Raw genomic sequence first — 26,056 nt, forward strand, 5'->3', positions numbered from 1 at the left:
ATAAAATAAATAACCATATTTACACAGATGGAGTGGAGATTCTTCTTTCTGAAGTGATTCAGTGGTTACAAATACTGGGCTGCCTCTTTTCTGACACACTGTGATGTGAGACTATTGCTAGATCATCTGTTACTGCTACAGATGATGCTTGCCAAGAAGAGACAAGGCAAGAAGTATCACCACCTTGGAAAACATTAAGACTGGAAAATACTGGTATTTCTGCTAAAGGAGAATTTAAAAGTGCCAGTTAACATAAGGTATATTCTTTGTGTCTTGATTGTGCTTTGCTAGCAGGTGAGTGAACAGGATGTCCTTGTTCTCATGAATACTGGTACCAGGAGAGTAGACAAATCCATCCTGGGTTTTAGCATATTTTTGGCATCTTGTCCAGTCTCCCCTTGGGACTTGCTGACAGGAGGCTTCTCTGAGGCATTCTGGATCCCAGTAAAAACACTGTCCCAAGGGGTGTGCCACCCTGCCTGGTTTTGCACTCTCAGATTTCCTTCTTGTGCTGATCTTGCCATCTCTTTCCATTGAACTCCAGGTACCCACACCCCATTCTGAGCCAGGTTTTACATGCTTCCTTCGAGACTAATCACTCTTAAACGAGTGAAATTTTTGCTATAAAAGTTGTGAGCCATGCTCAGTCCTCATATTAGAGCCACCCCTCCTGTCTGTCCATCTGCCTGTGTATCTGGGCTCCATCACCATTTTCCATCTGTGTGCATCACTGCTGGAATGGGGCTTTTTGTGGAGGCATCCCAGGCCTGAGTGTGGCACATTGGACTTGGAGCAGGTTCTCAAGGCAGTGAGCTCTGTGTGGGGTCTGTCTTGGCCTGGTGTCACTAAGTGCCACCTTCCTGCTAAAGTCGCTGGACAGCATTCCCCAGAAAGGCTTTGGCCCTGTAGAGCAATGACATCAATGTAGATCATTAACTGGGGATGGTGATCCCACTGAAGCTCTTAAGCAGCAGATGCCTATCCATGCTCAGCATCGCTCAGCCATGAGTTCAGTGGCTCCAGGTGTGCCCCTTGGGTACATGCCCCTGTCCCTGGGCTGGCACACGCTTGCAGCTGCACATGTAGTGTGAAATGACTGCTCCTTCTGCTGCATTGGTGTCTTCTGCTTTCTCATTTTAACTCCTGTGCTGTCCCTGGGGAGAGGATCTATTTCTCTCCTTTGGCTCCCAGCAATACCATGTCAAAGCACAGCTTGTTTTTTTCACTGGCCAGGTGAGGCTCCTCATCTTTTGAGATGTTCCTTTCAGTGGGGTGTGGGGAAGCATTTTGGCTTCTATAGCAGTAGGAGCCTCCTCTGGCTTGGTGGGCAGAGACCCACAAAGGGAATGTCTCTGCTCAGCATTCCTGGAGTGAGAATTTCAGCAACATTTTGAGAATTAGGAGGAAAAAGGCCTGAAGTTGGGGTGTGTCTCACAGGCTCTGACAATAGCTCCTGCCTCCCTGGAGATGATTATCAGCTTTGTGAATTTGCCCAACTCAAACTGCTCAAGCCATCTGTTCCTAGGAGAGAGGGAGTCTGCATGTTCTAGAGGCAACGTGATTGTCGGAGAGGCAGGAATCCTTTCATTTGGTAGTTTTACCTTAAAGGATGACAAAGCCCATCCATGTCTCCATGGATCCATATCTTCAGTCCAGCCTATTGAAACCAGGCTCCATGTGTTCATCTACCCACAGGAAAATCTGTTAATGCCACATGGGGTAGATGAAAGTTTTACATCAGTCACGTACAATGGACGAATGTCCTGTGCTGGCATTGTCCCTTCCAGGGAGGAGACTGGTAGCAGAGGGCAGCTGGGTGGCATAAAAGTTCTGCAAAGGAGAACAAACCTGTGAATAGTCTAATTTCTTGTCATAAATTTTTGTCATAAATATTGCCAGTACCTCTTCCAGCCTTGGACAAGAGTGTCCTCAGGGAATGAGGTACAAGGAGCTGCAGGAAACAATGTGCTGGGCCAGCAACTGTGGTACTCTGCTGTCTGGCTGCTGCAGCTTTTTGTGAGCCAGCTGATTTTTTTTCTCCCCTTTTGCATTGATTTGTGGAAGTAACAGAACAGGAACTGCAGTGGAATTAGAGGTGGTTTCCGCAGAGTAGCTTTAGAAATATATACCTCTTATTTACAGGCCTAGTGTGAGATGTGGGCTCTGTCCTTAGCAGCAAGACCCTCAGGGCTGTCAGCCCTGCACTCTGCAGGATACTGTAAGGCTGAGTCCTTGCAGCCAGGCAAGGAAATTATTCCTTCTCTTCTCCCAAGCGTGGGCATTATTTGTATTAGTGTTAATAATTTGTGTTGTGTTTGCTAAATAACCAAGGTGAGCAACCTTCCTGGCCTTGGGAGTTGCATTCCAAACCCATCACGTGAGTGGGGCCTGAAGACACCATCACCACCAGTGAGGATGGGAAGAGGGGGAATTGCAGGAAAATAAGGCAAGCAGAAGATGACAGTACATTTCCAATGGCAGAGGGGGTCTGGGTGAGCAGCCAGGCTCCGCTGAGGGCAAGCAGTGCTTTGCTGGGTCCTATACCCACAGTGAGGTTTTGGGACCCCCCGCAAAGAAACCTCACATTTGTACAGCTCCAAAAACACCTCCTGGGATGTTCTCCCCATGGAGAGGTTCACTTTGCTTATAAAAAAATCACTGCCTGAAGAAAGGCAAGCTGTCTACCATCTGACACAGTGAAGCAGGAGCATTGGGAATGGAGGAAGCTTGGAGCCCATGGAGCTTGGGCTGCCGTGAAGAATGCCTGCCACTTCCCGAGCTGGGATGTTCTCTGGGCTGACCTGCAGAGGGTTTGGATGCTGGATATCCTCTTTTCCCACACTGCAGCTGGGAGTGGGATGCTTATTCAGCCTGCACGGCCACAGCCCGTTGGGAATGTCAGGCTGCTGAGATCCGCAAAGCCCCCAGAGGCACATGGCCTCCCCCAAGACCTAAGGCAAAGCCCTGGGGGCAAGATGGATCTCCGCTCAGCACTTTGTGTGGCTGGTGGAAGCAGCAGCAGGAAGGCACGAGCCCCCCTCCCGCCACAGAATGTCTCAGCACCCCTGAGATGTTTTCCATCGTGAAAAATGTCAGTGATATTAAAAAGATTATATATATCCATAATACTTGAAGGGCTGTCAGTGATTAAAATGGAAGGCAGAGGCCGAGAGAGAGGGGGTGGCATTAAAATGATCGAGAGACATGACTTATTTTGTCATGTCATCTGATGCCTCTCTCTCTCGCCCCAGCCAGGCTCCGGGAGCTGTTCAGAGCAGGGGAAGAACCCGCTCCAAATTTAGATCCTAGCAAAAGAAAAAAAAATAATTTAAAGAACCCAAATTGCGAGCGTGGCCTTGGGTAGCACAGAGGGAGCTGCGTGGTGGGGAGGGTCGACATCCCTCGGAGCTTCTTCCGCGCCCGGGGACGTGGATTTCTGTCTAAAAATAATGGGGGGGAGGAGGGGGGGAAAGGAAAAGGAATACAGGCGCGCAGGCAGCAGCGAGCAGCGCCTGGCTGGCTGCCAGAGAAGGGGCAGTGACTGAGCATTTACAGCATCCCCGCCTCCCGCATGCGGCGGGGCAGGGGCTCGGCGCCGCATCCCCCGCGGCCGGTACCGCACCGCGCTGCGCCGCACCGCACCGGGGGGGCCTGAGCGCCTCTGCCGGTGCCCGGGCGGCCCCGAAGGGGTTAAGCGGCGACCTGCCGCCGGGACCTGCCCAGCCAGCCCGGCAACTCGGCGGCGCGCAGCAGGAGCGGGCGGCTGCGGCCGCCTCCAGCCCGCGCTCACCGGCGGCGGCACCGGCGGCAGCACCGCGCAGGTAACCGGGGCTGCGCGCCCCTGGCACCGGGCTGCGGTGGGGGGAGGAGGACGAAGGTTCTGGACGCTGGGGCATCGCGGGCTGCGGGGTTGCCGGGCCCCGGCGGGATCGCTCGGTGCCGGGACGCCTCCCGGGCCAGGCTCGGGCCCCCGCTGCGGCTGCGGGAGCGGGAGCCGGGCGGGTGCGGGAGCCGGCGGCGCGGCGGAGGGCGCTGCGGGGGCCGTTCCCTGCTGCTTCCCCCATGGCGGTCGCTTCTCCTCTCAACCCTGCACCTGATTAAGGATGGAGCTGTAAATCCCCCTCCCGGCCCCCTCCCCCGCGCCGGCCCCTTTTGCCCCCCGCATCCCCCCCATCCCTACCGCTACCGCTCCCCCTCCAGGCCGTTCCTCCTCGCCCCCTCGCCGCTCCCGCGTCGCCCCCGCAGCCCCCCGCGCCGGCCCGCGGCCGATGGGGACCTAGCCCCGCAGCCGTGTCCTTCTCCCACCTGGCCACTCTTGGTCAAGGTCACTGCAGTAATTCCATATGAGCTGCTGGGTGCTGCCGCCTTATCTCCCACACAGCTTCTGTTTCACTCCCTTTATATTCCAGGGAGGGGGGGGATGATTCTGTGTTTGATAAACCCGCAGCTCTAAACCCCGCTGGCAGCTCCAGCCCTGATTATGTTCCTCTTATCCCTACCCCAGCCCATGCTTCCCATCTCTTTCCATTCAGACCTCCCAGGCCATCTCATGGCCGCAAAGTCCAGCTGGGGTCAGGTTTCTGGCCAGGATGAGCCGTGCCGGGAGCCTGTCACTGGACCTTGGGGTTTGTCCAGCTAGGAAACCTGTTGGAGGCAGAAGGAACCATCCTGCCTCCTCCTCGGACTGCCAGTGTGCTTGCTGGTGCTTTCCAGGCTGGTGGCACCTTTGGAGAATGTGACTTTATCTCCACCTGGGTGGTGGTGGAAAGCAGAGCATGGAGCCAAGTCCTGGAGGACTTTGCTGTGTTACTGCCCTTGTCCCAGAGGTGTTTCTGTGCCAGGCCGGCAGTGGCCTGGCCGACTGCACCATGGGCTCTCCCGGCGGGATCCAAAGGCCGCGCTGACGCTGACGGGCTGCATTGCGAAAGGGAATCGGTGCAGGGAACCGACTCGAGAGAAACTTTGTCCGCCCGCGAGCGTGGCGGTGCCAGGCTCCTCTCTGACTCACAGGAGATGTTGCTGGCGGAGCTGTGGGGCGCCTGGCTGCTGGCCCACAGGAGCAGGAGGTGCTGGACTGGTCGTGCAGGTTGTGTGGGACCATGGTGGGTGCCATGCATGGCTTGTGGGCACATCAGCATGGCCCTGGCCCAGCTCCAGTGTGATGGAGTCGTAGCCTGAGCTGGGAGAGGGCTGGATGTGGTGCAGCAGCTGCAGTCCAGGGAGGTACTGGAACCCGAGGTGGGTGATGAAATGGACACTGATAACTGCTGTCTGCAGACTGCTGTGGTGGGGAGATATTCCTCTGCTCACATGTGTTATCTTGGATGGGGGAAAAATTGCTAGTGAGTTTTGTCACAGCTGCAGTGAGGGCTCTGGGAGCAGCTCAGCTCCCCAGTTCTGCAGTGCAACCCTGCCGAGGGCAAGGCAGCCTCTGCCTCTCCCTCAGCTTGACTCTCTGACAAAATGAGGGTGAACAGTGTCTTCTCACCGTGCAGGGAGAAGGTGAGGATTTAGGACCAGCATGGAGCAGGGCACAGGGTTGTGATGGGCTCATGTGAGGACAAGTCCAGATTGCCCCACGTCACTGCATCTGTGTCAGTGCAGCGCATCCCAAGGACAGGCATTGCCTGTGGGGAGGTACCAGGGCAGCTCCCAGCCATGCCAACCCCTGCTGCCCCTGTGTCTAGGTCCAGAGGAGGCTCAGACAGCTCCGGGTTTTGGTGAGAGGGGCATTGCATTATCCATCCTGCTGGCTAACCTGGCACTGGCTGTTAGCACCCTGAATTCACCAGTCTCCTGCAGGAGCAAAATTACCGAATTTGCTGGGAAAACCTGCCTGAGCAGCTGCCAGCACTAGAGAATCGTTATAGGCTCTGACTCATGACAAGGTTTTGGGTTTGCAAGATGCAGCCTTGACAGCACTGAGAGCCTTGGGCTGACAACTGGGACAAGCAGGGCTGTGTGCAGCTGCAGGTAGTGCATCTGGGTGTACAGGGGAACTCGTGGCTGCACAAGGGCTGGGAGGGTCTGAAATCAGCTTTGCTAGGACAGTGGAGTTGAGGCAGATAGGATCTGGAGGAGGGAGCTGCCATTTTCAGATGATTACTTTTAGAAGCAGAAGTGCAGGGTAGAATCTCCAAATGTTGCTGAATCCAGAGCCAAAACTTGTGGTGGCTTGGCAATTCTGGGTATCACTTGCCATGAGATTTCTTTTCCCCTTGAGCATCCTGTGTGTCTGAGTTGGTGAGTCGTGGCAGCCTAGCAGGGTGCACCTGATGCCCCTATGATGGTCACATCCACCTTGAGAAATGTCCCTGGTGCCAGCCGAGGACTCTGGGAATGGGTCTTGGTGGTTGGGGCGATGCTGAGATCTCTATGTCACTGTTCCCTGTTGCAGGCGCCGGTGAGGCTGTGGCAGTGCTCACTCATCGCTTCTCCACCGTTCCTGCCTGCCACCAGCAGGTCTCCAGCACCACACAGCCATGACAACCTCGGCGCTGCGTCGGCAGGTGAAGAACATCGTGCACAACTACTCAGAGGCAGAGATCAAGGTGCGGGAGGCCACCTCCAATGATCCCTGGGGTCCTCCCAGTTCTCTGATGTCAGAGATCGCCGACCTCACCTTCAACACAGTGGCTTTTGCCGAGGTCATGGGCATGATCTGGCGGCGGCTGAACGACAGTGGCAAGAACTGGCGTCACGTCTACAAAGCCCTCACCCTCCTGGACTACCTCATCAAAACTGGCTCTGAGAAGGTGACCCACCAGTGCCGGGAGAACCTCTACACCATCCAGACGCTGAAGGATTTCCAGTATGTGGACCGTGACGGCAAGGACCAGGGCATCAACATCCGGGAGAAGGTGAAGCAGGTGATGGCGCTGCTGAAGGACGAGGAGCGGCTGAAGCAGGAACGGGCGCATGCGCTGCAGACCAAGGAGCGCATGGCCCTGGAGGGCATGGGCAGTGGCAGCCACCAGGTCACCTACGGCCGCCGGGCATCACCTTACGGTGAAGATTACAGCCGGGCACGTGGCTCACCCTCTTCATTCAACTGTGAGTGTTACTGGCAGTTCACTTGGGCTCTCTCAGGGGAGGCAGGGGTTACATTTGGTTTGCACCTGCTTGGTGCCCGTCATTCTTCTGCATCTTTTGGGATGGTGGTAGTGAAGCCCATCCTGCACCACAGGGCAGAGATTTGGCTGAGCCAGTGGTGGACCCCAGCAGCAGTGGCAGCTGGTGGTGCCTCCAGCCTTAAACTCATGGCTTGTTCAAGATAGTGAGCTCTAAATGTGGCTACATCTCCTGGGGAGGCTGGGTATTGGGACAGAGGCCTGGAAACTGCTGATGTGCTTCCCAAAATACCTTAGTCCTGATGCCACTGCTTCCCCTTTTCGTCTTTTATCTCCCAGCATCATCCTCATCCCCACGGTTTGCCTCTGACCTGGAGCAAGCACGGCCCCAGACGACAGGAGAGGAGGAGCTGCAGCTGCAGCTGGCACTGGCCATGAGTCGGGAGGAGGCAGAGAAGGTAGAGTGGCCCTGCCTGTCCTGGGGCATGAGGCATCTCCCTTACCTTGCCTTATCTGTGAACACAGTGGGTCAGTTCCCTGGGAAGAGGCAGGATTTTGAGGGCTGCCTGAGGCTGGTGCATGTACCTGCAACTGTACCAGGCTGCTCGCATTGTGTCTGGCATCCAAAATCACCAGCGGGCAGATGGAGGCATGGGCTGCCCCTGCTCCCTGTTCTCATATTAGAGAGGACAGCACAAGGCTGGGATCTGTCCAGCCTCCCAGACCTCAGGGTGAACTTGGGGGGTCTTCTGGATTTACCCCAAAGCCCACCCCCCCAACCTGGTTGCCCTCCTCTGCTGAGGACTTTTGGTCTAAGCTCCCCCATTCCTCTTGCCTACCCACAGAAGTTTTAGGAGGCAAAGCCTTGCCCAGCAGTTTGTATGGATGCAGGGCCAGCAGCATCCCCAGGGCTGGGGGCTCACTGCACACAGATGCTCCCTCCCACTGTCTGGTCCTTTCCAACTAGGCTAGAAGGAGCACTGGGAAACAGCCCCAGGAGGAATCAAGCAAGTGAGATGTTGTGCCCAGTGTGAAGCCACCTCAGGCTGTCCCTTCTCCTGTCTGCTGGCCCCTTTTCCACCAAGAATGGATTATTTGCTCACCAGCAAACAGCTGGCACAGCGTGCATGAGCCTGTGGGTACAGCCAGTACACAAAATCAGAGGAACATGGGGACCAAGGAGCTACATGGCTGAACTGGTAGGCATTCCCTGGAGCTGTCACCCAGCACCATGAGCTCAGTCGTGCCAGGCAGAGGACGTGCTCTAGAGATGATGCTTGTTGCTGCCAGTCTTTCCTGCACGATGGAGGCTCTTTTGGAGGCAGAGCAGGGTGTATATCCCTATTTTTGTCCTGGAATTGAAGTATTTATAGCATCCTCACGCTGTTCCAATGAGCACTGAAGAAACTCTGTGGAAAGTGTTGCCTTTTTGTTGGAGTCCATCTGGGCTGCACAGTCATGTGCACACATTTATGGGTGTCGACACACATACACCCTTATCAGGGTACCCATTCCCAGCCCCCATGAGACCCCACGCTGCTGGAAAAGTGTCATGAGGCAGTGATCAGGGCCACCATGGTGGTACAGGGACAGCCTCTCCCCAAAGACTACTCAGGTCTAGGTATGGGGCTGGCAGGAATCCCAAACTGAGGCCAGTCAGTGTCACAAACCATCTTTCCCCAGCACGCTGCCAGGGCAAGGGGATGTCTTACTCATCTCCTCTCCTTCACTGACTGCATCGTGTCCCCAGAAGCCTCCCAGGGGACATGTGCTGACTGCCTAATTTAGGGTCATCCCAGCCTTAATCCAGTGGCAGGTGATGGGACTGGGGAAGGAGCTGGGCAGAGGCTGCATGGAACTTGAGCAGGAGCTGGTTAGAGAGCACAGGGACACTGGGCTGGGGGTCTGCAGGCAAGGCCAGCTGGATGGGCACAGATGCTGTGCAGGCAGGCAAGGGGCCGCTGGAATGGCGGTGGCAAGGAGAGGGACAACCACCAAGCAGTCTTGCGAGTTGAGGGCAAGCTGAAATATCACCCAATTTCCTCTGTTGCCAGAAGCCACTTCCTCCACTTTCCAGTACAGACGAAGAAAGGCAATTGCAGCTCGCGCTCGCGCTGAGCAAAGAGGAGCACGAGAAGGTACCTGTGTCCTGCAGTCCTGGCGCTCCGCTCTCCTTGCACTTGGTCTCTCTGTGGCACCAGAGCCCAAAACATCACCTTGCTCCGGTGCCCGCTTTGCTTTCACTGCTCTGGGCTGTCTGCTGAGTGCTCTCCTGGGGGGCTCGGCCCTGGAGGAGCTGTCTGCTCAGATGCTGGGACTTTTTGGGTGGCAGCTCCTGTGCTGGGTGTGTCTCCTGGAGAAGGTGCTGTCTGCAGGGTTGCTGAGCTGACAGGCCCCATCCCTCGTCCCCACAGGAAGTGAGGACCTGGCAAGGGGAGAACTCCCTGCAGCAGAGACCTGTGGAGGAGACTGCCCCAGGCAGGGACGAAGAGCAAGAAGAAGATAAGATGAAGAAAAGCCAGGTATAGCACTGGAGGCTGGGTGGCCACACAGGGGTGATCCTGCAGGTCTGCCCCAGGCTCCTCTCACCTTTTTATTCCCTTCCTGTCTGCAGTCTTCTATTCTGGAGCTGGCAGATATATTCGGGCCGGCACCAGCCCCCGCCAGCCACACGTCTGCTGACCCATGGGATATGACAGGTGAGGACAACTTGCAGGCTGCCAAAATTTGGGACAGTGGCAGAAAGTTGTTCCTTGCCTCTGTTCCTCCAGCAGCTCAACAATGAGGACCTCTGCCTTCTCCCTCTGGTGGCCTACTCCGTTACACTCCCAGGTGGTACTGCTGGAAGCCACGGTCTCCTGGCCACATACCCACCACTCAGCATTCCTCTGTGCTCTGCATTGTTCCCCTCTCCGAGAGTTTCCCTTTTTTTCCAGATATGAAACCCAAAGTGGAGCCGGTGGCCTCTGCCTGGACCGGTGCAGCGGATCCCTGGGTGCCAGTCCCAGACCCTGGTGGGGAGCCCCTCTCCCAGGCGAGCGCCTCATCCCAGCAAACCCCTGCTGGGCCCTGGGACTTTCCCCCCAGCACCACTGCAGCCTCTGACCCCTGGGGGAAGGCACCGATGTCTTCTGGCTTCCCTCCTGCAGACCCCTGGGGAACAGCATCCCCCCCAGCCCCCCAGGGCTCCAGTTCTACACCAGCTCCTGACCCTTGGGCTGCTGTGCCTGAGCAGCCTCCAACCCCTGGTAAGAGGCTCAATGGACCTTTTGGCTTTGCTGAGGATTGAGGACAGCCTTGACCATCACTACCCTCCTGCAAGTGGGCATCTCTGGGTTCTCCCCCCTTCCTCCTTCAACCAGCTCCCCAGGCACCCCTTCCCCACCCTCCTGACCCTTAGCAAGACCTCTGCTCACCCCTCAGCATCCTGAAGACTTCAAGGAACTTTTAGGCTTTATCTTTGTACAGAACAGGCTGCTTTAATTAACATAGCAGTTAATAGAGCCATCTGATGGGAGCAGGTGGCAGCCCCACACCCCTCCAGCAGTGGGGTGATGCTGTGTCCCATTAGTGATACCTATTTGCTCAACCCAAATGACGCCTGTACACCCTGCCAGGACTAGACAGGACCGTTGCTGGTCGCAGGTGCCATGTTGCAGATGGGGAAACAGTTGTAGGAGCAGCCTGTGTTTCAAAGCTCATTGTCACTCTCAGTTCCTCCTGGGTGTTTCCTCCAGCCCTGTGTAGGTCCTGCATGTGTTGCCCCCAGTTTTGGTCCCTGGTGAGGGTTGTAGAACCTGGTCTGGAGGCCAGTGCTGTTTGCTAAAGCATTCCTGCAGACCTGTCCCCTCTCCCTGTCCCTGCTGGGGCTGGGAAAGGGACCTGCTTGTTATGGTGTAATGGCTGCAAGCAGTAGGGGTGTCTTGGTCTGCAATGATCCCATGATCTAGCGCATCTAAGCCTTCCCCAGTGCACATTCCTGACCCCCAAACCCATGCCCTGCATTGCATCCCCTCTTCTCTGTCTCCTTGCAGGCAGCCACCCCTGCCTCTCTCCTGCCCTTCCATCTCCTGCCCCACACCTCCCTGCTTGCTCCCCTCCTTGAGTGTCCCCTCTTCCCCCCAGCTCCAGGGGGGAACGCTTTTGACCCGTTTGCAAAGCCGCCTGAGCCGCCGGAGCAGGAGCCCTCGCAGCCGCCCTCCTCGGCCAAGTCCAGCAGCCCTGTGGGTAAGAGCTGGGAGTGGGCAGGTGGCAACCTGTCCCTGCCTGTGGCAGGGAGGCAGTTCTAGTGCTGGCCAGGTTGTGTGTAGTTGCTTGCTGGTGTGGCCAAATCTTGTTTCCATGGGCACGTGCTGTGGCCTCAGTCTGCCTGACAGCTAAGGGAGCAGCCCAAGTCTCTGTGTGCACTCATGTCCCTAACTCTGCTGTCTCCCATGGTGGCTTGGGGGATACTTGGGCAGGCCATGCTCCAGGCTCAGCCCCACTGTGTCACGCAGTGACCTGGGGTGAGATGTGTTGTCAGCCACCCTGTGCAGTGACAAGGGAGAGTGCTGTCACCCTTGGTGTCTCCCAGCTGGCTCATGTGTCTCATCTCCCCTCCCTCCATCTCAGAGCCCGACCCCTTTGGCGACCTGTTCCCCAGCACCAGGCAGGATGGGGCAAAGAGCTTTGACCTTGCCAACCTGGCTGACTCCCTGCCTGAATCCGGCAAGGATCGGAAGGACTGTAAAACTCCCGAGGCCTTCCTTGGCCCTGCCGCCTCCTCCCTGGTCAACCTGGACTCCCTGGTCGCACCTACTCCGGCCTCCAAGACCCGCAACCCCTTTCTCTCGGGTAGGTGCTGCAGGGCTGCTGGCCAGGGGCTTCCCTGCGCTGGGCAGGTGGTGGGTGGGGAGAAAGAGGAGGAGCAGAAGTGCTGGAAGTGGCCTGGCTGTCCTGACATGTCCCATCTTCTCTTTGCCAGGTCTGAGCACACCGTCCCCCACCAACCCCTTCAGCCTCTCTGAGCAGCCCAAGCCGACGCTGAACCAGATGCGGACCAGTTCGCCAGTGCCCGGCCTGCCCACCGGCCACCCCGCCAACTCCATGACCTACAGCGCATCCCTGCCGCTGCCCCTCAGCAGCGTCCCTGCTGCCACCGCTGCCCTCCCCGCCTCCGCCAGTGCCTTTCCGCAGGCTGGCACCTTCCCCGAACTCCCCAGCACCTTGCCGCAGCCTTTACTGCCGCTGAGCGGCCCCCCGGCCCCGCCGTCCGCGCCCGGGGGGCTCAACCCCTTCCTCTGAACCCTCTGGACATCTGGACATGTGGACCCCCTCCCCAGCTGTTACAATCCCCCTGATCATTCCTTCTACCAAGACTTGGGGGTTTGCTAAGCTGCACGGGAGGGTGCCCCCACGCAGCCCCCTCCCCGTGCCCACTATGGGGGGCAGCCAGCATGAGCCCCCGTGCTTGACGGGCACCAGGGGACCCTTCCCCTGCGAGGGCCAGTGTGGGGGGCCACGGTGGGGCTGGCTGGGGGGCAGCCAGCATGAGCCCCGGTGCTTGACGGGCAGGAGGGAACCCCCTTCCCCTGTGAGGGGCCATGGCAGAGGCCTTACGAAGGGCTGTGGTGCGGAGGCTCCGCTCAGTGGGCGGGTGCACGGGGTCCGGCTGCTGGATGGACCCCCGGCGCGGTGGGGCTTTGCCCCAGAACAGCGGGGATCTGGGGTAGCGCAGGGCCGGGGGTGGAAGCCGCGGGTCCTCCCACCCCGCGGGGTTCGCCCTCCCTTGGCTGCTCCTCTTCACCCCCGTCCTGCCGCCACCGCCCCCCGCCCGCTGCTGGGCGCCGCTTCAGGGGCGGGGGCGGCGGTGCTTGGGCGCTGCGATGGCGGCGGCGGCTGCGGGTGCCCGTGCGACAATAAACTGCGCTGAGCAACCCAGTGTACGCCTGTGGGTGCCCCGTGCCATTATAAACTGCGCTGAGCGACCGCGGCGTGCGGCGCGGGGCGGTAACGGCTGTGGGCCGGTAACGGGGCGGGACCGGAACCAGGAGGGGCGGGGGCCCAATGGGGGCGAGGCTGCGCCTCAGGGGCCGGGCGGTGACGGAGGAGGGCGGTGGCCCCGGGGGCGCGGCCGGGCCGGTAACGGGGCGGGGCCCGGGGAGCCGCCGCCATGTTGGTGGCGCCGCTGCGCTGCGCCCGCAGGTACCGGAGGGGCCGGGGAGGGGCGGGTCCGACCCTGGCTGCGCGCCCCGCCAGCGCCGCCGCGCCATCACCGCGTCCCCGCCGCTCCGCGAATCCTCCCCGCACCTCTCCCGTGCCCCCCTTGTCCTCGCTGCAGCGCCCGCGTCTCCTAAATCCTCCTGCAACGCCCTGTACCCCTTCTGCATTTCCTCTAGATTCTCCCTGCACCTTCCTGAGTCTCTCATGTAGCCTTTTCGCAGCCGTACACTTCTCCTGCCTTCCCCGGCATCCTCCCCATATCCCCCTGTATCCTCCCTAAATCCTCCTCTCACTACCACAGCCCCTGCAGGATTTTACGTACTCTGTATTACGTACTCTGTAGCCCCGTTCTTCACCCCTTTCCCACCTCCTGCATCCCAGCCCTGCATCTCTCCTTGCATCTCCATATCCAAACCCCGCATCTACCCAGCAGCAGACAAGTCTCCCTGCCCCCCACTCCCCTCACCATAAAGAGCCTGTGTCCACCCTGCCCACATCCACCCCACGAGAGGGGATTTTTCTTTCTGAGGGGGTATTCTCCCTGCGGACATGCAGGTCAAGTCCTGCAGATGCTGTTCTTGCATTTACAGATGTTGAGTGTGCCCCCAAAGTGTGCTGGTGGGGGGGGCAGCTCTGGGAATGGCCTTCACCCCACCGTGGGTGGGGTGTGCCAAACTGGAGAACAAGCTCCTCTGAGCTTCCAGTGAGTGGGAAGGACTTGTAACGTCCTAGGGGGATTGGGGTGGACTGAGCCCCAGCAGAGCTATCTGGGGCTGAGACTGTTTCCCTTGGAATAGGGAGCGAGTAGTGGAGAGCAGCACCCTGTCCTGGGGCACAGCAGGACCTGGGGTGGCGGTGCTGATGCTCTGGTCTGTCATGGCTCCGTCCAGAGGCTGAGCTTTGTTGTGGTGAGCAGGGAAATCCTGAGCCTGTTTGGTGTCACAGGCACACATTTCTAACGGGGATCGCAGCCATGGCCACGGTGGGGACACCCGGCCCCCCCAGCGTCCCTCATCACACCAACCGCCTGATTAACGAAAAGTCCCCGTACCTCCTGCAGCACGCCCACAACCCTGTGGATTGGTAAGAGCAATAGGGAGCCTTTCCCCTTCCTCCTCCTCCTCCTCTTGTCCTTGTGCCTGTGGGGCTGAGGGACTCTTGTCTTCCCCCACAGGTACCCTTGGGGTCAGGAAGCCTTTGATAAAGCAAAGACAGAAAACAAGCTGATATTCCTCTCAGGTAATCAGAAACAAGGCATATTTCATGTCCCCATATGTTGGTCAGTAGATGATCAGATAAGCTGAGCTGCATCCTGAGCTGGTGTGTGATTAGCCATGTAGGTACGGATGACCACCAAGCAAGAGAGTACAATGTGCTGGAGTAGCTCTCTCTGAAAATGGGCTGCATGCAGGACCAGAGTCCTTGGTCAGCTTTTAGGATCAAGAGCTGAGGAGTTCAGGAGACTTTTCTCCTCCATTTCTTGTCCAGGGAGGCAGCAGCTCTTGCCCATAGCAAGGGTCCCCATCTCTGAGTGTTCTCCCCATCATGTGTTTCCTGCTCCCTGCAAAGGACCTTTCCTCACCTGTCTGAGCTTGTTTGCAGTTGGCTACTCCACCTGCCACTGGTGCCATGTCATGGAGGAGGAGTCCTTCAAGAGCAAGGAGATTGGGGAGATCATGAATGAGCACTTCGTATGCATCAAAGTGGATCGTGAGGAGCGGCCAGATGTGGACAAAATATACATGACCTTCGTGCAGGTGAGGGAGGCATGGGCAGGGCCCAGGAGGCTTTGACTGGTTCTCTCAGGGTGTTGTTCATTATCATGTTCCTCAGGCAAGCAGAACCAGTATATGGGGTGGTCTGGATGGGTCTCAGCGGTGGACAGAAGCACGCATCTCTCTTTGAATGAGGCTCTTGTTTGTGCTGGAAGGGCACAGAGCAGGTGCCTCTTGCGTGACCTCGGTGCACATGCGTTTTGTCTTTCAGGCCACCAGTGGTGGAGGTGGTTGGCCTATGAGTGTCTGGCTGACCCCAGACCTCAAGCCCTTTGCTGGGGGGACATATTTCCCTCCTGAGGATGGAGTTCATCGTGTTGGTTTTCGGACGGTGCTGCTCCGGATCGCAGAGCAGGTGCGGGGCAGGAATGGTGTAGCAGACAGGGCTGAACCAAAGGGAGCACAAGGAAATTGGTCTTGGCTTGAAGGGTAACTGAGTTAGGAGATTCAGTTGTGAGGAAGAGTAGCCCAGAGAACCAGCCAGAGCTTTGGCTTGGTTAGAAGTGGGTTTGAGCTGATTTGGGGAGCATGATTGAGAACTGGAGGTGTGGTTTGGACTGGTGCAAGGCAAGAAGAGCTATCTGTTTCCCATTGCATCTTAGTGGAAGGAGAACAAAGATGTCCTGTTGGAGAGTAGCCAGAGGATTCTGGAAGCATTGCGACACACATCAGAGATCCGCGTGCAGGGCCAGGAGTCACCCCCACCAGCCAAAGAGGTGATGGACACCTGTTTCCAGCAGCTCTCCAGGTCCTATGATGAGGATTATGGTGGATTTTCCAAATCCCCCAAGTTCCCCACCCCAGGTCAGTCTGGTCTCTTCTGCTGAGACTGCTGTGAGGCAGACAGCAGTGTGGGGGCAGAGCCCACCCCACAGCCTCCCGTTATCTCCCTGTGTTTCAGTGAATTTGAATTTCATGTTCACATACTGGGCCCTGCACCAAACAACTCCAGAAGGTGCCCGGGCACTGCAGATGGCTCTGCACACCCTCAAGATGATGGCCCATGGGGGCATCCATGACCATATTGGTCAGGTAGGAGTAAGTCTTTGGGGGTAAGTCCCTGTCATGGCCAGGAGGTGTGAGGTGGAGATCTGAGGTAGAGACGTCTTCACATGCTCTCTGCAGGGGTTTCACCGCTACTCCACTGACCAGCACTGGCATGTTCCTCACTTTGAGAAGATGCTCTATGACCAGGGGCAGCTGGCAGCCATGTACAGCAAAGCCTTCCAGGTATAGCTTTGGCATCCCTCTGTGTGGCTCCCACTCCTGCAGGCTGCAAGGACTGGCCTGGTTTGGGGAGCAGCTTCAAAGCCTATTCCCCAAGATACTCCCCATCCCACGGGCATGGAGCAATCCAACGCTCCCCTTCATCTCCTGTTGTTTATCCAGAAGTGCTGCACAAACGTGTGACAGTGTAGCCCTGGGGCTTTGAGCATAATGGGGGAAGAAGCAGCCTTTGGGCTGGTTTTTGCAAGTCAGCAGACAATGCTGCTGCCTCTGACTTTGGTGTAACTCCAGCATTACTCTCCACTGCCCTTTGTAGATGTGCAGTACTCACTGATAGGAGATTTCTGTTGAAGGTCTTACTCTGAATCCCTCATTTAAAATCCTTGGACATTCAAATGCTCCTTTGCCAACTCTTCAAATTGAAATCTCTCAGCATATCTTGCTGTGTCTCTTGCCCCCTCCCACACATGTAACACTCATGTCCACCCTCTGTCTCACACAGATCTCTGGTGATGAATTCTTTGCTGATGTTGTCCGAGACATTCTGCTCTACGTCTCGCGTGACCTGAGTGACCAGGTAGGCTCTTCCCTGAGCTGACCCAAAGGGAGCCACTTACCCTACCCTAGGATGTGGCTTGGAGCTGTTTTTCCCTCCCTTCCATCCTAGCTGAGCTCAGTCTGGAGCATTACTGAGGCTCATTAGCCAGACTGCCAGCCCTGCAATGATGGGGAGCTGGCTGAAAGTGTTGTCCTGGAGCTGGAGGATCTCTCTGTTGCACTTTTCCCAGGCAGGAGGTTTCTATAGTGCAGAAGATGCAGATTCCTACCCAACCACCACATCTAGAGAGAAGCGAGAAGGAGCTTTCTGTGTGTGGACAGCCAAGGAGCTCCAGGCTCTCCTCCCTGACCCTGTTGAGGGGGCCACAGAGGGGACAACCTTAGGAGATGTCTTCATGCACCACTATGGAGTGGAAGAGGCTGGCAATGTGGACCCCATGAAGGTGAGGGAGAGCAAAGACTTGCCTAGTGTCAGGAGCACTGATGAGGGACCTGCATCCATAGGCATGGAGGGATGGCAGAGCAGCCCCAAAACACTCAGAGTCCAACACCTCCCAAGTCTGATGGCATTTCTAGAACATGTGTCCCTCTCCCTTCAGGACCCCCATCAGGAGCTGAAGGGAAAGAACGTCCTCATTGCCCGCTACCCCCTGGAGCTGACGGCAGCCCGATTTGGGCTGGAGCCAGGCCAGCTGAGTGCCCTGCTGCAGGAATGCCAACAGAGACTGTCCTCAGCCCGGGCACAGCGGCCACGGCCACACCTGGACACCAAGATGCTGGCAGCATGGAATGGTGAGGGGTGGCTCTGCTCTGAGGACACATGCCTTGGCTGGACCCCCACCAGGGCATGGTAGCAACAGGTCCTGCTGGGACTGAGAAGCTCCCACAGAGGCACTGGGTAGGCTGTGATCGGGACCTGTGATCAATGGCTGTGTGGAAGCAGCCCCACACCTGCAAGCCTTGGGAGCATTGGGATACTGCTCTGGCTTTTTTTTCTTCCCCAGCTGCCAGCAGAGAGCAGCAGAACTCTTCCCGTGGCTCAGTTCAGCTCCTCTGGCTGGGCTGTGGGGAAGGGGTCTGAGCTGGGGACCCAGGACCCTGGTGGGCACAGAGCCCATCCCTATTGCTGCATGGGTGAGGGATCACAGCACTGTGTCTGTCTGGGGGTCCTGCCTCAGGGAATCACTGCAGGACCCCCGGCTGTGTTCCCAGCAGTAAATTCCTGGGTGTTTGGATTTGGAGCTGACGTGGGCTGGAGTCACCCTGCAAACTGGAATAATCTTGAGCCCTGTATCTGCCCACAAGTGAGGGCTCAGCTCTTGCTGGCCTTACAGTACTCTGCCTATCTTTGGTGACAGTGAGTGACTTCATTAATGATTGGAACTGAGCAGAAGAGCTAAGACCTGGCCTGCTGCCATCAGGGAGGATGAGCTTCACGTTGAGCCTCCTTCCGAGAACTGACAGTGACCCTCTCACTGATTCCGTGTGCCCCCCTGACCTGTCCTGCTGTCTCTGCCTCTGCAGGGCTGATGATCTCAGGCTTTGCCCAGGCTGGGGCTACCCTGGCTGAGCAGGGATATGTGAGCAGGGCTGCACAGGCAGCTGCCTTCCTGAGGACACACCTTTTCGACCCTGACAGCGGGAGGCTGCTGCGGAGCTGCTACCAGGGCAAGCACAACTCAGTGGAGCAGATGTGAGTATCAGAGACTCCACAGACTTGACTGGCCACCTGCAGGTGCTGCCCAGACCCCCAGCAGTCCCTGTCCTCTCTTCCAGGCAGGACCGAACTGGGAGGGAGGGAGGCTGTTGGTTTTGTGTAGAGCTTCACTGCAGTTTAGGAAGGATTAGTGTCCCCCAGCCAGTGAGGAAGAATTGAAGTCAAAACCTTTCCTGTTCCTCATCTTTCATGTTGGCAAGTGTCTTCCCCTACCTTCTCCTCCTGTACAGACCCTGGGGCTGAGCTGTGTGATGGCCACAGCCATTGCTTTGCTTGGTGGCATCTTCTTGGCTATCAGAGACCAGTAAGCAGGGCTTTGCTGGGTTGGAGAACATTTCTAACCTCAGTTTAGAGATTCTGATTTTCCTTCCCTGTGTGCCACTACAGCGCTGTGCCCATCCAGGGCTTCCTGGAGGACTATGTCTTTGTCATCCAGGCACTCTTTGACCTGTATGAAGCCTCGCTGGACCAGGGCTGGCTGGAGTGGGCCCTTCATCTCCAGCACATGCAAGACAAACTCTTCTGGGACCCTAAAGGCTTTGCTTATTTCTCCACTGAGGCCAGCGATCCCTCTCTGCTCCTGCGTCTCAAGGATGGTGAGCTCAGGGACCTGGCAATGTGTTCCGTGGATTGTGGTGTGGGAGGACGGGGCTGATGGCAGATGATGGTGAGGCACTGGGCTGATGGCAGATGTTGTCCTTTGCAGACCAGGATGGAGCAGAGCCCACGCCTAACTCAGTCGCTGTCACAAACCTGCTCCGAGCAGCTTGTTACTCTGGTCATATGGACTGGGTGGAAAAAGCTGGCAAGATCTTGGCTGCCTTCTCAGAGAGGCTGCAGAAGATCCCGATAACCCTCCCAGAGATGGTCCGGGCCACTGCTGTCTTCCATCACACCCTCAAACAGGTATGGGCAGGGGCTCATTGTTCCCTGCAGGACCTGCAATGGCATGGGTGCAGTTACAGCTCTGTTTTCTCCCTCCTGCCATCCACCCTCCCCTTGGACAGGTTGTCATCTGTGGGGACCCCCAAGGAGAAGACACCAAAGAGATGCTGCATTGTGTCCACTCTGTCTTCAGCCCAAACAAGGTAGAGGTGCTCCCTGCCTGCCAGCCCTTCCCTGGTCTCGGCCGTCTGCACTGCTGGTGTTTCATCCCTTCTCTCAGTGCAGCTGTTGCACCCATCCTCCTCTGTTCTGCCTCTCTTCTGGGAAGCATCCTGTCCTTTTCATTTCTAAGCACAGCCACAGGGCCATGGCTGAGCCCTGCACTCCTCTCCCTGCACAGAGCATGGGCAGCCCGGCCTAGAAGTGGCTGCAGCAGTGGTTGTTATTGCTGCTGGCTGTTTACACTGCTCTCAGTGTAAAGCCCAGTGCATTCCCAAGGGGAAACCTTTCATTTCAGTGTGAAGGTATGATGCCTACTGTGGATATGTCATGTCCTGTGCAGACCCAGTTAGTATCTGGGTCACCTGCTGCCTGGAGACACCCTTGCATCCTTGGAAGGGATGAGGCAGTGCCTCACTCCAATTCTGGGTACCACCAGCTGGGAGAGGCTGGCTTTTCCCAAAGCTCTTCTCCCATTCAGCAGCTGTTGCTGTGTATTGGGGTTCCTGCCTGACTCTGCTTGTCCTCATCTCTGCTTTGGGATGTATCAGTGCATCCCACAGAGGGGCTGGAGTTGTTGGCTGCACCTGCAACTGGCAGGGAAGGGCAGCACAGCAGCTGGTGCCCATCAGCTTTGGTGGCCAGTGTCCCTGCCTTGGGAATGATGGCTTTGACCTCAGCAAAGCTGTGGAGCTGAGGGAAATAGGACTGGGCTGTGAGTGAGGGAGCTCGGTGTTTGGATTGGATTCATCCCTGGCCATTGGGTCCTGGTGCCAGGGACTGGCATGTTCAGTTTCAGTGTCTGGGGAGCTGAGGCCAAAGCACCACTTTGCCTCTGTAACCCCAGCTAGGATGAACTGGGGAGGGCTGAGCCATCAGCACAGAATCCTCTGCTCTTGTACTCTCGTTAGCTCAGCCCACAGGGGTGTCACCCCTAACCCTCTGCCCAGTGATGTTTAATGTCAGCATTGGAGGAGGAGGGACACATTCCAGGGACACGAGTGGGGCATACAGCTGTCTGTCCTTCCTCTGCCATCACCCATCCAGCAGCGCTCTTGTTCCATGCAGGTCCCTATTTTGTGTGCGAGGCCTCTATTCCCACACTCGACCTCTGTCCCTTTGAAGGATTACACTGGGTGACCCAGTTTGCAGGAACAGGAGCCCAGCACCACTGTTAATAACCCTCTGCCCACATCTGTTCAGCCCTTGGTCCCCTGAGCCCCCACTGGCAGTTCTGGGGTCTTGAGCAGAACAAATGGCACAGCCATGTCCTCCTCTTCCCAGCAGTCTGGCTCCCTTCTGCAGAGCTGGTAACAAGCCTGGCTGGTTGGGATGCTCCTTCCCCAGGGGAGGATCTTCCTCCTTCAAGCTTTTGCATTCCTTGGGGAAGGGAGAAGATGAGGGCTGGGTATTCTGGATGGATATTTCTGTGGGGGAGTGAAGCCATGGTCATGCCTGCCAGGGCTGCTTGCAGGGGACCTATGCTTTGAGGGGCATGTGAGAGGCTGTAGCTGGAAGCTGTCAGCAGGCAGGGTGGGAGTTTGCCCCTTGTGTGTTCCTCATGTTGCGATGATGGGAGCCAAAGCGGTTCCAGCTTGGGTTTGTTTCCTGGAAGAAGAATTGTGGCAGGAGGGTAGAGCTCTCCCCCAGAGGAGCATAGCCCTTTGGACATGCATCTCCCCTTCCCCAAGCATGAGTGTGCAGCAGTGGTAGGAGCATGATCTCTGGCAGTAGCAATGGCTCCTCCCCTTGCAGAGGTGATGGGAGGAAGGGGGGAGAATCCCACTTCTCAGAGAGTTGCACTACCTTTGGGAGCAGCCCACTGCCTCCCAACAGCCGTCCCTCTTTCCATGCTGCATCACACAGAAATGAGCATGCTACTGTTCCTGCCTGCCTCCATCCCCCTCCAGCTGCTCCTCAGATCTCCTTCCCTGCCACGGGAAACTGCCCTAAGCAGAGCAGCCCTGGGTCATCTGCTCCAGGGACATGGCTGATTTGGGAATTGCCTTTGCCAAGGAGTTGGGGGAACATCTCTGTTCCCCTGTGTCCCCGTTCCCTTTGTGCCAGCAGGGTGCTGGGGGCCAGACTTGTGTGCAGGAACACAATTAATTAGGTTGTTCCAGTAATTAATTCCTTACAAACCTCACCCTGAAATCCTTGCTGTAACAAGATGCTAATGATAGAATTGCATGGAGGTTGTGATTTTAAATGGCCCCTGGGTCTGGAGTAGCCCTTTGCTGCAGGCAGCTCTTTGGGGATGCAAGTAGGGGTGATGCTGATAAGGTGTTCCTGTGAGTGTTCTGGCGCTGGGAGCAGAGAGGGTTGGTTCCCTGCTCTGGGGCTGGATCCCAGCTGCTGGTATAGATCCCTGCCCTGTTAATGGTCTTTAGGGTAATTATGAAGGATCCCATTATCTCCTCGGCTGCAGAGCACTCGCCTGCCACTTGCCTTCATCCTGGCCCTGTGAGAGGACCTTGGGAGCTTGTGAGAAAAATGAATAATGAATTTCAGATTGGACATGAGTTGGTAATTAATCACTCCTGGAATTAATTCCAGACAAAGGCAAAGGGGGAGGAGATTAGGGGGAGCAAGAGGCAGGCAGGGAGACAGGCTGAGCCAGAGCTGGGTCAAGCAGATGTGGGGTGATGGCGGATAGAACAGGACTGCACAACCACTATCCAGGGCAGGGACTTGGGGATGTGGTGCCCCCCCTGGGGACACAGTGGTGTGGGCAGCCCCTGCCAGGCATGAGTGAGGCTGTGTCTCTGGATGTCAGTGCTGGGTCTTCTGCTGGCTGTTGTGTAGAGGATGCTGCGTGCCAGGTGAGCAGTGCTGTGGTGGGAGATGTGTGTGCTGTGAGAGGCAGCATTTGGTGTCAGCATCCCTTGGTGGCATTGGCATGAGTAGTAGGGACATGTTGCGAGTGTGTCCATGCTCAGTAGACACATGCAGGGCTTGGATTGGGGTGGGCAAGGGACAGCTGTGTGCTCCAGCAGCAGGACGTTCCCTCTGTGCCCTTGGGAAGGACAGCCTTTTGCTCACCCTTTACATCTGTGTCGGCATGAGGCTCGCTGCCAGCTCCTGGCCTTTCTCCTGATTAGCCTGTAAGCCCCGAGGCTTTAACAAACATTTTCCCTTTCAGAAAAGCTAATTATCCTGGCAGCCCAGTTATCACCTCTGGCTGATGCTGCTGTGTCAGCCAGGAGAGCCCCTGACCCACTGCTCATTGCTGCCTGAGTTTTTCTGGGAAGTGTGGGTAGGGCAGGAGGAACTGGGCTGCAGGTCGGATGGGGCAATGCTGCAGCTGTTTCTGGGGCTGTTCTTTGGCTGGGTAGGTGTCCCCAAGGAGCTGGCTAGGCTGGGATGTGCCGATCCCTGTGCTTCATCCTGGCTGCCAGGTGTTCGGTGTGGTTAGACTGCTGCATCTCCGTCATGCTTTTTCCTGCACTGGCATTATAGGGTGTGACCCTGGGACCCTGGCAGAGGGCTGGAGTGGATCCCTTCAGCTCCCCATCCCCTCTCCATTTTGAGAGAGTGTGTGTGGGGACAGTGTCAGCCCTCAGCATGCCAATGGGGCAGGAAGGACCAGCTGGCTGGCACTGCCCGTGCTCTCTGGCTCTTACAGCTCCTTCTCTGGGCAGGTGCTGGTGGTCGCAGATGGAGACAGCGCTGGGTTCCTCTACCGCCAGCTGCCTTTCCTTGCATCCCTGGAGAGGAAGGATGGGAAAGCCACTGCCTATATCTGCAGCAACTTCACCTGCTCCCTGCCTGTCACCTCTGTCCAGGAGCTGCGTGGGATGCTCAGCCCATGAGCCCGTCAGTCCTGCTGCCCGTGGGAAGGCAAGAGTGGGACAGACTGGCACGGGAACATGGGAGAACCTCATAATAGAGGCAACCTGAGCACCATCCCAGATGGTTCCTAGCAGTGCAGTGGGGCTGTGCCCTTCCCCACCGGCAGCAGGTCGGGGTCTGCTTGCATTGTTGCTTCAGCAGTGTCTCAGCACAACTGACTGTGGTCCTGGGTCCTGTTTTTGGTATGTCCAGGAGACACCCATGGAGGAGCATCTCCTGCCTCTGTATTCATGCTTGCTTCTCACCTCTTCTTGCTGAGGAAAAGAAAACCAAATTAAACATAAATCCAGTGTTAATGGAGAAGTCAGATGTGAACAGTTAGGGTTCCTATAGCAACCCAGGGTAACACTGTCAAAAGCACCTGGATGACTTGGGAGTCAAGCGATCTTAAAAGTGTTACTGGCTACAACAGCTGTGGTATTTTTCCGTTTCAGAGGAGATTGTAACATACATTAACTGAATATATAGTGCATGGAAAAAACCTGCTGATTACAACTGTAATGTATGTAAAGTTTATGTAATGATGTAAAGTTTATTCTCTCTTTCCTCCCCTCCTTCCCTCCTTGTCCTCCCTGCTTCCAAATGGGTGAGTACCAGGTTTTCAGCATCTCTCTGACACCCTGGGCTCCCCCAGCACGGTACCTCACACCCCAGCTGGCTGGGTGCTGTCATCTGGCAGCAGAATGGCACTGCCCATTGGCTTTCTAGTGGGTTGTGCCAGGGTTTGGGAGTAACTAGCCAGGAGAAATGCCTTTGAAGTCAAATTGGAATTTTGCACTTCATTTGAGTGGAGGGGTTTTGTTTTCTCTCCTCTCTTGGTTTTAAAAGCCTGAAGTGTTTCTGGAAATCCAGCTGAAAATTGCTGGTTTGGCAGATGTCCGCCTACTTTCTTCTGGGATTTTTTGCCATCTTTTTTTTTTTAACTTGGCATCTCTGCTGTGGGGATAGATTTGACACCCATCCTCAGAAGTGCTCAGAGTGAGTTGGTTTGTGTCTGCTGGGAGAGCATCCTTGGAGAACAGGGCTGGTGCTGAGTGCCTGTGGGGGAGCCCACATAGATGCCACAATGGCAGTTGTCCCCGAAGTGGCACAGGGCTAGGGTGACATTTTGGTGCCCACCAGCCCCTTGTGGCACAGACACAGGGTGCTTTCCTCCCATACTGTGTTACTTGCTGGTGTCTCTGTGAGCAGCCCCCAGGCAGAGCTCTGCTGTGAACCTCTGTCAGGATGAATTGGCTTCACCTCTCAGTAAAACAAAACAAAACAAAAAAGAATGAGAAGTTCATTGTGATGAATAACTGTTGTTGTGGCACCTCTGTCCTCCCAGTATCTTTGCCTTGCTGCTGTCCCTGGGTGCTGGTGGCCATGTCTGATGCTTCCCACAATCTGCCTATCCCTGGAGCCACCCCTGGGCTTTATGGCCTTAGCAGGGGGTGGCTTTGCTTGAGTTCTACTGCAGCTCCCCTTCTGGACCCCTTGGTACCCCTTGGCCAGACTCGCAGCTGGGACACCCAGGGGTGCTGCTCCTCGCTGGTGGCTACAGTGGTTAAACCCTCCCAGTAGTGCTTCCTGTCCTTTCCTGTCACCAGCCTTCTGATTTCATGGCAAATGCTGTTTTGCTGTTTTGCAAGGGTTGTTTTCTGGGGCAGTTACCAGGAGACAGGGCTGGTGGGTGCTGCCCAGCCTACCCAGGCCCTCAGGAGGGTGATGGAGTGGGATCTCTGGGCTCAGGGGTCCTGTGCCACTTCCCAGCGTCTGTTTTCCTGATCCCTTCCCGCATTCCCTTTGGTGGCAGATGCAACGGCTTTCTCCACCAGTGCAGAGGCTCAGGGTGGCTGGAGGCAGCATGCTGTGCTCCCCCGCTCCTCTCCAGCTGCAGAGCTGTCAAAAAAGCTCTCCAAAACCACATCAGATAACTGATGTGCTGGTTTTTCCCCACAAACACTTGGGTTTGCCATCGGGCTGCTGCAAATGCACAGGGGGACTTCCTCCTGCCCAGGGCTCTGGGCTCACCTGGGAGCCCCAGCAGCCAGGGATGGGGAGAAACAGGTTTTCCTTGGCATCTTTTTTATATAAACACCTGCTTTAACATTTAAAACTTACACTGGGGAATGTGCAGGGCACCCCATTTCTCAGACCACCAAGGCAGATGGGAAGCCCGACACCCACAATGTCCCTTTGGGGGGTCTGGGACACATGGGGGTGATGGGGAGGCAGCATAAGCAGCCACCCTTGCTGCGCTAATGAGGCTTTCCCTCTAATTAATATTCCCTGGAAAAGCCAGCGCTGGTTCTAGATCTCAGCTTTTATCTCCTGTGGCATTGAAGTGACATCAATGGGAGATGGGCTTTGAAAGCTGTTTGTTGTGGGGGATGTTGCATCTGTGGGAGAAGGGGAATGGAGAAGGGAGTCCTAAGCCTGGATCCTGCTCCAGTGTCAATATCCCCCTCTGAAACATATGTGGGGGTGCAATTTGCAATGCCTTTGAGAAGGTAGATTGGGCAAAATAATGCGGTTTCCTAAACTGAGCACACAGTTAATTCATACACGAG

The 26,056-nt window shown here is 56.5% G+C and overlaps 2 protein-coding genes across 4 annotated transcripts; both read left to right on the forward strand.

Moving 5' to 3' along the window:
• The first annotated feature begins 3,606 nt into the window (after positions 1-3,606).
• On the forward strand, positions 3,607-12,977 carry EPN3 (epsin 3). Of its 2 annotated transcripts, XM_030962011.1 has the most exons (10): positions 3,607-3,821; positions 6,398-7,053; positions 7,410-7,528; positions 9,125-9,208; positions 9,485-9,592; positions 9,685-9,769; positions 10,007-10,318; positions 11,196-11,297; positions 11,682-11,903; positions 12,034-12,977. In XM_030962011.1, the coding sequence occupies exons 2-10, from the start codon at positions 6,483-6,485 to the stop codon at positions 12,351-12,353; spliced, it is 1,923 nt and encodes a 640-aa protein (XP_030817871.1). In that variant the 5' UTR covers positions 3,607-3,821; positions 6,398-6,482; the 3' UTR covers positions 12,354-12,977. The 2 variants fall into 2 exon arrangements, with proteins under 2 accessions (XP_030817871.1, XP_030817872.1); XM_030962012.1 differs by lacking the exon at positions 9,125-9,208.
• Positions 12,978-13,187: 210 nt separating this feature from the next.
• SPATA20 (spermatogenesis associated 20) lies at positions 13,188-25,070 on the forward strand. 2 transcript variants are annotated; one of them, XM_030962303.1, is made up of 16 exons: positions 13,188-13,253; positions 14,217-14,354; positions 14,446-14,510; positions 14,874-15,028; positions 15,258-15,401; positions 15,649-15,850; positions 15,948-16,078; positions 16,172-16,276; positions 16,776-16,850; positions 17,062-17,274; positions 17,431-17,623; positions 18,356-18,524; positions 18,936-19,144; positions 19,255-19,454; positions 19,556-19,636; positions 23,294-25,070. In XM_030962303.1, the coding sequence occupies exons 1-16, from the start codon at positions 13,222-13,224 to the stop codon at positions 23,462-23,464; spliced, it is 2,283 nt and encodes a 760-aa protein (XP_030818163.1). In that variant the 5' UTR covers positions 13,188-13,221; the 3' UTR covers positions 23,465-25,070. The 2 variants fall into 2 exon arrangements, with proteins under 2 accessions (XP_030818163.1, XP_030818164.1); XM_030962304.1 differs by lacking the exon at positions 15,258-15,401.
• Positions 25,071-26,056: the final 986 nt, after the last annotated feature.

Source organism: Camarhynchus parvulus, chromosome 18 (assembly GCF_901933205.1).
Source record: "Camarhynchus parvulus chromosome 18, STF_HiC, whole genome shotgun sequence".
NCBI lineage: Eukaryota > Metazoa > Chordata > Aves > Passeriformes > Thraupidae > Camarhynchus > Camarhynchus parvulus.